The following is a 15,204-nucleotide window of genomic DNA, read 5'->3' as shown; positions in this document are numbered from 1 at the left end:
TTCTAATATGGTTATTACATTATCTGTACTTATGCTTGAGTTAAATCGCACACTGAACTTCATAGCTCACTCATTTACTTTATCTCTTCAAGTAATCTGCAAAATTAGGGATCAGCAGCGTCTCGACAGCTTGGATTGGGTTTTCCTCACATAAGATGGTTTAATTTAATTAGTAATTAAATTTTCTAGACTTTTGAACCTTTGAACTAATTTTGGGACTTTATTTTCGGTTTTTAGTTTTCTGCAGGATATTAGTTAAATCATTTAAATAATTTGTCTGATTTCTGCTAATCAAAGTTAAATGTTTGATTTTCAAAATAAAATAAGTTATGGATTTTTCCACTGCAAAGCAAAATAAGCTATTGGAATTTCAAAAAGATAAAATAAGTAAAATTAATATGCATGTTTAAATTGGTTGTTATTGGTGAATGTTCTTTTGTTTAAACACTTATTTGGCAACGATTAAGTTTTCTAGGAATGAACTGAAACGTGTTTTCTGCAAAATTATCAACACGATAATATACAATGTTTTTGAAAGCAAATAATTTGTTGTTTTTAAGTGGGTATTGTAACTTTCAAGATCTGACCATAACATCTAAGTTGGGTTTGAGGTGTTACATGATAATTTCACAATCTCAATAATATATAGATCCTGAAACATATGACATAATTCTTATATAATTTTACATTCTAGACGAAATTTAAAATTTTATACAATTTTGACGATTATTTTTATTATTTTAATCAATTTCATTTTTTTACTTTGCAAAAATAAAGTGTAATTCTGTTCAAAATTTATTATTTTTTTATTAGAGTACATTGCAAGTTTTAATATAAATTTGTATATATTTGATTTTTGTGAAAATTTTGGTTTAACTTCCGATTTCACAATAAAAGCTACCAAATCCTCTCAAATAAACAATTAACAGGTGATATAAATAAATTATTGTAATTGGGTTCAATTGTTCAAATAAAAAAGCTAAACTTCAATAGTTGAATTTAAATATTAAAATTAAGATAATTAAATTTCATAAGTTATCGTAATTCTATGAAATCATTTGTGACTAAAAAATATGAAAATAACTAAACTTATTTTTTTAAAAAAAACAACGACTATATCTTACATTTTGTCAATCATACACTAGAATTATACCTCCCCGCCAAATGAACCAAGCAGCAAGGGCGGTGCCAAGGGAGGGCAAGCAAGGGCCTTGCCCCCCTAAAATGGGAAGATTGTAGTTTTTACCTTCTAAAATGTATCAAATTATAGGTTAATACATAGTAAAATTACACTTTGGCCCTCTAAAAATGATAAAATTTTGATTTAATCCTTTAAAAATTATAAATATATTAACTAATACAATGATGAAATTATATTTTAGTTCTTATAAAAATATAATTTAATTTTGGCCCCTCCAATTTTTTTTTTTTTTGCTTCACCATTAACAAGTAGGTAATGTAACCTACTCAATAATGTACCAAGTATCCAATAATACTATTACCGAAAATAGTCTTACATTCCTTAAACCCAAAGTTACCCTTAGTGTTACTAAATTTTGGTTTCATAAATTGTGGGGGTCCTTCATTAAATACTAATTAATCATGTTAATTAATTGATCATAAACTAGAACTAACAATAAAGGTTAATTAATGTGGTACACATGATACACACATCAAGAGATTGCTTCATTGCTAAGAGAACATCAAGAAGCACCCCTAAAGGTGGCTGCCCTCTTCTTTACAGCTTATCCTATACCATATACGTTATAGTAATGTGCATGTTTCTAGCATGACAACGTAAAATACCAAAGAATTTAATCAAATTATCACTTAGAATCATAAAAAGTACATACACATATATATAGTTGATGATGAAATATATGAGAATCATGATTAAGTTTTTTTTTTTAATTATAAGGGGATAGCATGGTATAGTATAATTCTTGTGATTAACTTTCATAAACTTTGTTTTAGCCTAATCTAAACAAGATTGTTAGCAATTTCCGATGCATGATAATCAATAATTAGCTTAGGTCACCTCAAAAAGTGTTATTGAAATTGGGTGTGTGTGTGTTCTTTTGAACCTTTTTTATATTCTTTACCCATGCAAATGGACCCAAGGTGGTTTTCTATGGCTATACCATATAAAAAAAGTATAATTTTGCAGTCAATCCCTGTATTTTTTTAAAATTGTGAAATTTAGTCTCTATTTTTAATTCAAAGAATTTGATTCTTCTAATTTGTTTGATTAGAAAATTAGGGTTTAATTGATAAGATTGTTAATGAACTTTCTTTAAAATTGAATATATGAAATAGTGGCAAAGCCAGGGGGCTGGCAGGGGCCCTTACCTCCCTGAAATGAAAAATTTTCTATTTAGACCCTTTATAATTAATAAAATTTTAAATTAGTAATGAGAAATTTGTATTTTGCCCCCCAAAAATGATAAAAGTTTGATTTAATCCTTTAAAAACTATAAAGATATAAACTATTAAAATGGTGGAATTGCATTTTTACTATTGTAAAAATATGCAATTTAATTCCGTCCCCCAAAAAAAATTTTCTGACTTTGCCCCTGATGTGAAATTCTAATATCCAAAGGTTTAAATTAAAAATGAAAATTCAATTGATCACGCATATTCAAATTTAAAAGAAGACAATGAATAATATGATTTTATCATGTATTAATTTTATTATTTCATCATTTTGTAAGGGATTCAATAGACTTTTTTTGAAGAGCCAAATGTAATTTTACCATATATTAATTTGTAATTTAATCATTTACAAAGGGGTTGAATCACAATTTTTTTTCATTTGGGGGAAGGAAGGGGCCAAGCCCCTACCTATCCCCTTAAATTCGCCTATGCTATTAACTGAATTTTAATTTTTAAATCAAACAAAGGGACTAAATTTCAAAAGTTCTAAGGATACAAGGACGGATAGCAAAATTAGACCTATAAAAACTGGAAGTTATACAAGGATCCGAACCCAACAAAGATGTTTTTGAAGAGGAAAAGCTGGCAAATATGTCTACCCTTTAGCATATATCATTGTTGTTAAAAACTATATAATATATGTGTGTATATAACTGAATCCCTCACTCCAAGGAGGCTTCACCAACACAAAAGAGCTTACCTTCAATTCCACAATGAAAAGTTGTTTATCATTATACTTTTTCAATGGAAGGTTGATTTTTTTTTATATTATTATTATTAGAGCTTCAAAGAAACAAAAAAAAAATAAATTAAAAGTGTACAACTTTTATAAATGGGCTTCCATATCAAGAAGATGCCTTAGCTCAAACCTGAGGTCTTTCTCTCTTTTTCAATTTCCATGGAATCTGCTTTCAACTGTTGAGGTGACTAAAGGAATTTACAATGGCAGGTCCATTCCATGGGGGTAAAAATTTATGATAAGGGCAAAGCCACTTTCCTTTGCATTTTGCTTATGTTCTTTCCCTTTTCCCCCAATGGACCACTTACCTCTAGTCTCCATGCACCAAATGCTTGTTTTTTTAACTTGTTAAAAGCTACTTTTATATCCCCAACAATTCATTGAGATTTTGAGCGATTAAATTTGAGTCTTATTGTGTGGATCTATTCCGATTAATAATTTACTCTGATTAAAACTACAGTTTTGTTCTAGAAAAACTTATCGAAAGAATCGGGCTAAAAAGAACAAAATTGGGATTGGCTCTAGTTTATGGAGGGCAAGGGTTCCAACAATGTACTTAAGACATCCCTTAACCCCTCAAAATGATTCCAATATATGGATAAGGATGAAAAAATATTCTTTCTGCTCCTTCAATGCTTTTTCCCCAGTCGTGGTTATTAGAGCAACAACAAAACCAATTTGTTTCTTCTTCTTAACTTTTCATCAGCCGAGAAGAAAAAACGTGATTAAACATACTCAAACCAATCTATAAGATTTTCAATGAGTTAATTAAGTTGGTATGCTGTAGATTTGACAAATACTAATTCAAAAAACCACAAGTGTTGTTTAATAACAGTGCACATTGCACTTTCAAATGCAAAATGTTGGGGTGATACATTGATTTCACCTTGTATTTTAACTGCTTGCATTAAAGTAATAGATCATCGAAACTTATTGAATCGAGTGATAAGAAATTTAATATCATTTAAGGAACGTCTCAACTTTAAATTTTATAAACAAAGAAAACAATAGCAAAAATACCCTATTTAAAGATTTAACTTGGCTCGGCTTCAAATTTACCATAGGATACCGTTGAAAGTAAAACCTAGATTTCTTTTAATTCGGGTGTTTTCTCAAGTTTAAAAAATGGAAATACCGACAATAAAAACCCAACATCAATGTAGTTGAAATCAATATGTATGCGTATAGGATTATATAAGCAATGTTTGGCAGGGGTGAACCAGAACAAACTATTAAGGGGCCGAATGAAATTTTAATTTTTTATAGCCTATATCTTTATAATTTTTAAAAGATTAAATCAAATTTTTATAACTTTAAGGGAGGCAAAGTGTAATTTTACTTTTACTAATTTAAAATTTTTTAAAAAATTTAAGGACCTAAATAAAAATTTTATATTTTAAGAGAGCCGGCCCCTGCCAGCCCCAGCCCCCTAAATCCACCTATGATGTTTGGGACGCGAAGCACAATTTCCCATGAATGACAAATTAATTCTATGGTGGGAAAATTTTCTTTTAAGACCATCCTAATAGATAATTTCTACCATAAGAATCCATCATTAAAATAAACTGTGGGACTAATAATCAAAATAAATCTCAAAAAAATGTAAATACGGGACATTACCCCTAAAAATAGAAAAAAATTACTATACAGTCCGTTAATGATGAATTAAATTATAAATTAATATATAATTAAATTATTTTTTAACCCTTTAAAATAATAAAATCATATATGATAAAATTATATTTTAATATCTCAAAAAATTATAATTCAATTCTAGCCTTCTTAAAAGGTTTTCGGATTACTACCTTTTGTTCGCCTCATACATGCATACGATGAGCTGACATCATCAAGCTAGGTCTTGTTATATATTTTCGGTACGTGTCCGAACGCAAGATCATGGCCTTTCATTCTTTTAGGCCTCCTCCATTGGTTAAATTCCCTTATGGGTCCTTTTACTATAAGCCCGAAGCAAATTAGTCATTACACAATAAAAATAATCATTTTTATTTTCTATATCTAATTTTTTAAAAAATTATAATTTTGTGAACATTGATAAATTAATTGTACGATGATTAAATTACCTATTTCAAAAGTTAATCGTCTTTGAAGTTGGGTTGGTTATGAGATGTTCGAGCTTGAAATGAGCTATGAAAGTGTTGAAGTTGATACTCGAAATATTTTTCAATATTAAGTTAGGGAGAGAGACTCAATTGGAGAAAACTTTAAAAAAAAACAAAGAGTAAAGGAGAAGAAAATGAAGATCAATTAGAAGGACTAATTTAGTATTCAATAAATAATACAAGGACCTGCCAAAGAATTTAACATTCTCACTATCCCCCACATTTGTGGCACCATTAGACAATCAGTCACCTCCGTTTGATTGAGCTTCTATGAATTTTGATGATTCGATGATTTCAAAAGCAGTCCACGTGTAATTTGTACACTTCAGTAAAGTTTCCTAATTAGTAACTATTTTGTAATTTTTTTAAGTTAAGTGACTAAAATATAAATTTACTTTTACATTATAAGATAATCTCCGTATTGAAGGATGAAGGATGAAATTGATTCGGTATCATGTCAACTTGGAATTTTTAAAATTTTTGAATTGTTGTCCAAGACAACTTGGAGGGATGGATTGAGTTGGGTAAAATTTCACATAAAATTACATTTTAATCCTCTCATGTCTTAATCATTGCTTAAGATCGGACTCGCTAACTAAACTATCGCCTGACTGTCTGTCGGCTTGTCACCATCTTCAACATTGACCCCAAACTCCAATTAACTCTTTAAATAAATAAATTCTCAAAAATTCCCCCATGTATTAATAATTCTACAAATAGGACTTAATTAATAATATACAATAATAAATTATTATGGTTTAATCACCCATTTTTTTCTGTGTTTTTTCTCCTCTGCTCACATGCAACATGACTTTTATCATTAATTTATATCATTGTGTTTTTTCTTTTTTCTATAATAAAGCAATGAGTTTTATAAACTAATCATGTAGGGGTCCAATGGTACACACCCATGTGATCATATTAACAGAGGGATTAAAAATATTTTCATTTGGGTTTAAGAAAAAATCATCTCAATTTATTTTTTATCTAACATAAAAAATAGAAACAAAATATAATGTAACTTCTAGTACAAAAACCTACAGGGATGCTGATATAAAAACCAAACCTTTAGGGAACTGCTGCGCCATAAAATCCATATAACATAAATAATCAAATTTGTAGCAACAATTCATTCAATTTGAAAGGTTCTTTACCCATAATCTTGTTTTTTGCCTTGGTTGTTTAAGTGTACAACAGAGGACGATTTAGAGAGAAAAGAACCCAAAACAGTTGATTCCCACATCGGAAGTAAGCTGTACATAGCCATACAGTTTTTAGCTAAAATGTTTTTGGTTTTTGATTTGAAACAATAGGGACCTAATGGTACATAATAGACAATTAGCTTTTTTAAGAGAATCACAGGCAAAACAAAAATTTCAAGGAAAACAAAGATATCAGAAACTAAAAATGCATTAAGTTACGGGCGAAAACCGGGTATCATTATCAGCACCTCCAAGCTGAAGCGGCGATTAGTTCACGTCTCTGCCAACAAAGAACGAGCGATGACTGCCTCTTCTCGACGTGGAAACCTCTAATCGGAGTTCGTTGAATCAAACACTCGGCTTGAGACTCGGTGAAGTTACTGAAAGTTAATGGAGAGAATCCGGATTGTATAAACAAACTCCTCCATGGAGGTCTTCTTTCAAGAGACCGATGTCGACCCAACACGATTTTTTCAATGCTTGGTTGAAGGAAGAACCTTTCAATCTTTTCCAAGGCATCAAGGTTCATGTTCACCGCATCAAGGGACTCGAGGAGGCCGGAATACGATTGGAGTGCATGGATTATATGGTGAGGGAACGGGACATCAGTTCTGTCACAACCTCGGTCTAACGAGACAACAATCTTGGGCGATAACTGCTTGACAAAACAAAGGACCAAGGGCAAGATTGAAGGGTAATTGGAAAATGAACCGATCGGGAGATTAACAGCAATCGCTTCGTTTTCACCCAAGTGCAAAGGCAACGGCCAAGAACCCGAATTCAAGGCCTCAAGGCTCATGATTTCGATATCAAAATCCATGTTGATTTCACTAGCATAATGCTTAAGGTTTTCGATTGTGAAGCCGAGTTCGATATCATCATGACTTGAAGGTGAAGCAAAGGCAGTGATTTTCATAGAAGGTGCACCACCATTTCTTAAAACAAGTTCTTGCATCAAAGAAGCCCATTGTCCACCATAACCAACATCGAAATCGATTATATGAACCCTATTACACCCTTCGAAAACCTCGAGTAACGCTTGATTGCAAGTAAAATTCGCGAACTGAACGATCGGAGATATCTCGGAGAACGATTTGTAAGCACCAACCTTGAATATCATGTTATAATTGGACATAACTGATGTATTGCTAGTGTTCAAAGGAAGTAATAATTGTAAGGCCTCCTTGAAGTAGAAAGCAGCTCTTATAAAGGGCTTACCTACAGGGGAGAGCTGGTGATTGAGCCGCGCCAATATCCCTTGCGCGAGTACCGGATCACCGGTTTCGATCAGCTCTGCGGCCTGAATTAATTGATCAATTATCGCCTGCTGAAGCTGCTGGTTCGCCAGATCATCCGTAACGATTTTCGGTTTCCCTGTAATTGGCCTTTGCTGAAGCATTTGGATCTGTTGTTGCTGTTGACGCCTTAGATAAAGCTCCGGTCCCGAACCCGAAAACGGTCCACCGGAGTTGAATCGCTTCGGCGGCGGAGGCGATAAAAGGCTATGCTCTTGCAATTGAGCATACGAAAGGGGTAAGAACATGGTCGGGTTTTGTGTAAACCGAGCTTGATTCTGGTTTATTATCATCTGCGGATTGAAAATCTGTGGCTTTTCATCCACAACCTGAAGGTGTGATTGCTGTTGTGGAAATACACCCGGCGGAGGAGGCGGCAAAAGACTCGGCGGATTTGATGTCACCGGAAAATCAGAGCAGCTTATAGGAGGGTCGACGTTGTTGATCAAGCTAACGCTACTAGTAATGGAATCGAACCCGAAACCATGGTCCACCATACCAAAACCAGCATTGAACTCCATATTTTCCGACCCACCACCGCCGCCGCCGCCACTTGGTGGTTGAAGAATCTTGTTTAACCCCATAGAAGGGTCATCAATATCACCCATAATTAACCTCAAAATGGACTGGTCTTGATTAGGAGAACCAGACAAAACACTCTCCCAATCTTCCATACCTAAACCACATTTTCCTACATCCAAGGACTGGCTTGTATTGGTGGTGGCAGAGACAACAGTGGTGGTGGCTGCCACACCGGCTGTATCTGTGGAGGCACCACCACCGCTGCCTCCACCGCCGAGAGAAGAAGACAGTGTTGAAGAAGGACTTGGACTTCTTTTTCTTCTGGTCTTATTATTATTATCAATGGGCTCACTGCCCACATAGCAACAATCTCCTCCCTTGTTCTTCCACTTCCCTTCTTTTTGGTGGTGTTGATGCTGGTGTTGTAATAACAGTGATGAATCTGAACAAGATGATGTTGAAGAAGAAAAATCTAAAGCCCCCTTCCCTTGAAATTCCTCAAAGGATACGGGCATGGCCTTCATCTAAAACAACCAAAAAATAAAACACACCCAAAACCCAAAACTTTCCTATTGATAAACTTTCTAAATAAAAAAAAAACAACACTCCTACCATGAAAGACTTAGCCTCTTCTTCATCTTGTACCTCAAAGACTCCATTTTTTTTTTATTAGTACCACAAACACACCATTTTCTTTTCTTTTTTTTGCTTGTTGTTTGAGACTTTGTAAGTAGTAGTACTATGGGGTTTCCTTGTGTATTCTGCTATGGATGCGTGCAACATATAAAAGTGGTAAAGTGCCCTTCATCTTCTTTCTCTCTCTACTTTATTTTTTCTGTATTTTTTTTTAATTTTTTTATGTGGCTTTTGTCTGTAGACGTAGTTATCTCCCTGGTAGGGTTTTCTGTCGTTCATTTAAGCCCTACTCTCACATCCACCGCGCGTGTATACCAGATGTTTCCTTAATCGCTCCATTTTACTAGGAAAATATTATTAATGGTTATCGAAAAGAAAAAAAGGAAATTATAATTAATGACCCCTCAATGAGGGCTTTGTTGTAAATCATATGCCATTTTTTTTTCCATTTATTTTCAATTTCACCTCCCTCTCGATTTCTTTCTTTTTTCCTCTTAATTTCTTTAATAAAAATATTGATTAAAATTTTAAGGTAGTGTTTAATGCTTTTCCATGTCATGATTTTAATGGAATATGATTTCTTAAAATATAATTGATTGTTAAGAATCTGAATGCCAGGAAAGTTACTTTACAACAATTGGTATACATTAAAAAAATATTAATTAAAATCCCGAGAAAATTACAATATTACGTTTGGTTCACTGAGTATTTTCTTAGGAATATGATGATAATTTAAGAATTTATCATTATTAAATAATAAATAATATTCATTTATTTAATATTTACAATAACTTTATTCTTAACAAATATTTGGATTAAATATTTAATAATGAAAATTAATTGATAATTTTTAAATTATTTTTTAATTTATAATTTTAATTGAAAGAAAAATTATTTCAATTTTATCTTATATATATTTTTTAAATGAAATAATGCACATATAAAATTATGAACATATAAAACTTAATTTGGAATAAATTAAAAAATACTTGAAACCACGTTGTTTTAGCTAAAGGCTAGCCATAGGAAAATAAATTGATTTCAGGTTTTGCTCCAAACAAAACTACAAGTAATTAAATTATAGAAATGTAAAACCATAAGTGTTCTGACCCAAAATTCCTACACAGCTTAAATGGAACAATTCTATCCATAATCTACAAAAAAAAAACCAAGTATTTCACTCAAAAAAGTGCTAAATCAAATTACTTGCAAAGATTTTGTTGAAGTAATAGAGAACATCATGTAGCAGGAAGGAGGCAATAGCTTCTTTTTTTTACATTTATTAATAAACTAATACCCTAAACCAATATAAAATAGGGTTAAATTTGTCTTAATTTTTTTAACTTTCAAATTTAAATATGTATGATGTAATTAACCTTTAATTATATAAAAAAATCTAATTACATAAATAAAATTAAAAAAATTCATATATTTTATTTTTTAAAATAATCAATCCAGCTTTCAATAATAAAAATATTATAGAGGTTTTTGTACTAGTAGTTAGATTGTATTTTACATTCTCCATTCAAAAAATTGATTCTTCTATTAAAAATTTTATTCATTTTTACGGTTAAAAACAAATCTATATACATTAACATGAGGTACATATGGCACGCTATGTGTCACTATATTATGAAATTGTCAACAATGCCAGCTTTGAATAATATAAATGGATGAAATTTTAACAAAAAAAATTTATTTTACTCTTTAATTTAACGTAATGATTAATTTATTTATTTTTAAATGGAGAAAGCAAAATAGGTCTATACTATTTTTACAGCTTCCAACGTTGTGACATGCTTTTTATAGGCACGTCGAGATTTTTCCTTTTCTGTTTTTTATCGTTTTATTATAAATATTTTATTTTACATAGACCAAACGTGAACTGGCTCAGAAGTTAGATTTGGTTATTTAATCAAATTCCCTAAAATACCCTTGTCTTGTCCTAAGAATTGGGTCTACATTTACTTGGGTGATGACAGGGATCGCTGGGAAGGACAATTTATGAATTTCGGTTGAATAGATCCTGTTTTTGGCTTGTTTTTCGAAACTGAATCTGACGACACGAGATGGTAAGAGTGGCTTTTTTAAGGAGTTTTTTTGAAAATATCGAGAAAGTTTTTAATGGTTGAGATATTTTGCTTTAATTTTATTTAGATTAAACTACATTCAAAGTCATTAAACTATTAGTATGTTTACGTTTTGGTCACTCAACTTTAAAAAGTTATAAAATGATCATTAAATTATTCAAAAATTTTCATTCAAGTCATTGGGTTGTTAAAAAATTTCTTTATAATGATCATGAATTTACGATTCAAAATCCAAATAGCTTTCTTCTATAATATTTGACATTAATTGTCGGATCAATTTGGATCTAAGTTATATTATTATACTCATCAATGGGTACTGTCCACTATACCAATTGTTGAATTATTGCTTGAAGCTCACTAGCTAGACTTTAAAAAAAATTAACAATCTAATGACTTAAATAAAAACTTTTGAATAGTTCAATGGCTTAAATGAGAACTTTCGAATAGTTCTATGACTATTTTGTAACTTTCTGAAGTTGAGTGACCAAAGCTTAAACTTACTACTAGTTTAGTGACATTGGGTGTAGTTTACCCTTAAATTTATTTAATGACTATTTTCAAACTTTTATGATATTTTAATAATTGAATTGGAGATTGAACCGATCAGACTATTAATTTTCATTTTGACCGGTTCGATTATGAACCTAACACTAAATAAATAATTATAAATTCATAAAATTTAAAAATATTAAAAAAATATAAAATCGATTCAACTACTAATTCTTGTCTTTATTTTTGATTTTTTCCGATTCCAAACAATTCACCTATTTTTTTTATCCAATTGGTGTGAATGATATGTGTAATCTAGATCAAACAACAATCCCTTTTAACTTATAATCACGTTAAATTTCAATTAATTTAAGGGTCGAATCAAGTTCAACATTTAAATAGAGGCAAAGCTCTTTAGCACTATCTTCTCCATTCACAAAATTTAAGAGGGCATTGAAGGCTTTACTATTTGACTGCTAAAACGATATTTTATTTTTTCAAAAATTTATAATTAAATTTCGGATCTAAGAAGAAATATTAGTTGAATTTCAATGGCACACTCTCTTTTCTTTTTAGTAAGTAAATGCAATTTTAAATTTTGATACATGCCATAAATGGTGTATATGTGTTTTCTATTTTGATATATATTATAATTTTGATAGTTAAATTTAATATTTTAAACTTTTAAATTTAATTTAAAATCTTCTTTACTTATTTAAAAAATACACTATAAAAATCAAAAATATTTTTTATAACATCAAACCCACGTTTATTAGAATAAAAAAATATTTAACTTCAAAAATTATAAATATTAAAAATTAAAATAGTTAATTGAGATTCTTTAAATTATAATTTTAAAAAATAAAAATATATTTAATAGTTTAAAAGCTTAATATATTGTTAATAAATTAAAAAGGTTTAATTTTTATTTTTACTTAGTTAGAATTTTTTACACTAATATAATTTTTTTCAAAAACTATGAAATTATAATATAATATAATTAAAAAAACAATTTGACCCAAAAAAATTATTTAATTTGAATATGTCTAGTATAACATTTTTTTTTCTTTTGAAAACTTCCATCCAAAATTAAAAGAAATTTAACTTGTTATTTCTCTTGAAACACAATATTTGGAAAAAGGGAATCCAGATTTTTAGTGTAACAAATAGTTTTGTTTGAAAAGAAGGTTAAAAGATATGTGTGACTGCCTCTTAAATTAAAAATATTATATACATACGATAAGTAAAGATAATTTTGTGTGTGCAGTTAAATATGTATAGAAAATTGAGGGATCTAAGGAGTATGTAAGAAGAATTAATTCCTTCTTAACTAAGATAATTAAATGTTTTTCGGTGGATAACTAAAGTTGTGTGAACTAATAAGATTATTTGTCCCTTTTCTTCAATCATCATAATAATAATACAAAAATATTACTTGAATGGAGGCTAACAATGCCAATCAAGCCAATTAATCAATTATTTTTAGCAAACAGTCACATGATTATGAAACTAAAATAATACTTTGGACTAAATGATTAATGTGAAAGCATATATTGTTGATACAATACTTAACAAGGAGAGAATAGAAGAGAGGAGAACGGTTGTTGAGCAGATCGGTTCATCCGGTTAGGACGAAAAGCCGGAGGTTATGGAGAATGGAGGTGGAGAGAGTTTGAAGGCTGAGTAGAGATACTTTAGGCTAAGTATCTTTTTCGAGTCGATCCTCTTTTCATCACTATTAGGGGTATTTATAGGCAAGGGTCCCGTATGATATGGTGTTAACATGTTCGACTTGCTATCTAGCCATCATTACGGAGTGCGTGGTAGAGATGTCTTCAATGGGACGAGGCTGTCTATGGCAGGACAAATCCTGCCGTCCATTCTAACTCTTATGGGATAACGCAATTGAGCTCACGTGATGTTTGGTGATCAAACGACTTCATGTTCCCAATGAAGACTAGCCCATTTGTTGCCCGACTGGTAATCTTCTGGGGAGGATGATTTCATAGGTGGCCTCTGATCGCTCCTCGGCGTCCCTGCACCAGGGCTAAGAATCAACAAAAAAAATCAATAATAGGGCAATATACAACAAGTGTGTCAGGTTAAGTTGTAATATTTTTAGTGTTACAATAGAATACTCGAGTATTCCAAGGATCAAACCTAAAAAAGTTCAGGGACAGTTATTCCTAAGTAACAAGTATACAAAAAAGAAGTCTAGCTAACTACTCATTAAGTTCCATATTATGACAATTCATGATTAGGGTTAATTACGCTAAAAACTACTTAACACTGACGAGGACCAAATTGTAAAATAAGCAAATTACACAATTAACAATTAATAATTCAAGAAACACAAGTCATCGGTTGACTTCCATTTTGTTGATTAGTCTTTGGATTAGGGATCTAAAACGCTTAAACTTCTAATTGGCTTAATTTTACCTCTCGGTCACCATTTTATCAAATTAGATGATTTAGTCTAATTTATCTCTCGACCTGACCCAACTAACTAAGGATAAATGAATTGATGCTCAATAGGATCTCCTCTCGGTCTCACTTATCTATATGTTCCCTTAGAGGCGTCAATTCTAAGTTTTGAAGTTTATTAAATTTAGTCTAACTTTTACAATTTAGTCCTTGTACCAAAAACTAACCAAACAACATTTCCATCAACCAACCACCATAAACTTAGTTACCTAACATCATTTCCATGCAAACAACAACCTAATAAACAATCAATTCATACATTAAATTAAGCACAAAAGTAAGGTTTAAGAAAGCTTAGTGATTTCTTGATGGTTGCTTGGAGGAGAGAATGTTGGCAACAATGGGAGCCACAAATACTATCAAAGATTAGATTTTTATGCTTTAAAAGAAAATGAAGCTAAGATATATTAAGAACTTAGGATGAAAATGAAAACACAAGGTAAAGTTTGAGTACTAAAGTGTATATAACACCTAGCTACAGTAACAAATAACTAACTAATAGCTAACACCACAAAAGCTCTAAACTAAAACCCTAAAAAATGAAGAAGACAACTACTACTTAGCTAAAAATTTGATAAGAAAGTAAAAAGCGAGCAACTCTTGGGTTCTCAGCCAAAATTGGCTTTAAACTTCTTATTACGACCCAAAATTTTAGACCAAAATACCTTTGGGCATTGTATTTTGATTGGTGTTGGTGTTGGAAAAAATTACCCCTATAGTCAATTTTTTCCTCGTCATGCAGTGGTATCACGATACTTAGGCTTCGGTGTTGCGATACCCAAAACAATATTAAAATTGGGAGTCTTGGGATCTTGATGTCGTAATACCCACCATTGGTATTGCGATATCATTGAAGTTGACCTCAATTTTCTTCACTTTAACACTGTCAGGGGTAACTCGACCTCCATGGCCTCAACCTCACGATACCCCCCTCTGAATGATAATTTCTTCGAGTTCGGGTCATTATCGACTTCCTACACTACTCAATCATATCATTAGGTCCCCCATCGCACCATTTGGCCAATTTGGGTCTCAAAAGGGAATCAAACTAATAAAAACCAATTATTAATGACCGAAGTTTAAAAAAGCATCAAAAATAAATAAAAGACGCCTAAATTGCTTAAGAATAAGCTCATTTAGTGTAATGGAGAGCCTAATTTAACATATCAAATTATGATAGATCAAACTCCCCCA

General features: G+C 31.1%; 1 protein-coding gene across 1 annotated transcript; it reads right to left on the bottom strand.

Annotated features, from left to right (window-relative positions):
• Positions 1-6,399: 6,399 nt before the first annotated feature.
• LOC107945536 (scarecrow-like protein 6) lies at positions 6,400-9,137 on the bottom strand. Its single transcript, XM_016879589.2, has one exon. It carries the CDS (start codon positions 8,833-8,835, stop codon positions 6,736-6,738), a length of 2,100 nt encoding a protein of 699 aa, XP_016735078.2. The 5' UTR covers positions 8,836-9,137; the 3' UTR covers positions 6,400-6,735.
• Between the last annotated feature and the right edge of the window lie 6,067 nt (positions 9,138-15,204).

Source organism: Gossypium hirsutum, chromosome D12 (assembly GCF_007990345.1).
Source record: "Gossypium hirsutum isolate 1008001.06 chromosome D12, Gossypium_hirsutum_v2.1, whole genome shotgun sequence".
Classification (NCBI taxonomy): domain Eukaryota; kingdom Viridiplantae; phylum Streptophyta; class Magnoliopsida; order Malvales; family Malvaceae; genus Gossypium; species Gossypium hirsutum.
The sequence above is the reverse complement of the archived record's forward strand: the minus strand, read 5'-3'. Positions and strand labels throughout refer to the sequence as shown.

What these genes read in the sequence shown, in the direction of transcription:
- LOC107945536 (XM_016879589.2), bottom strand. Translation starts at nt 8,835, where the DNA reads ATGAAGGCCATGCCCGTATCCTTTGAGGAATTTCAAGGGAAGGGGGCT.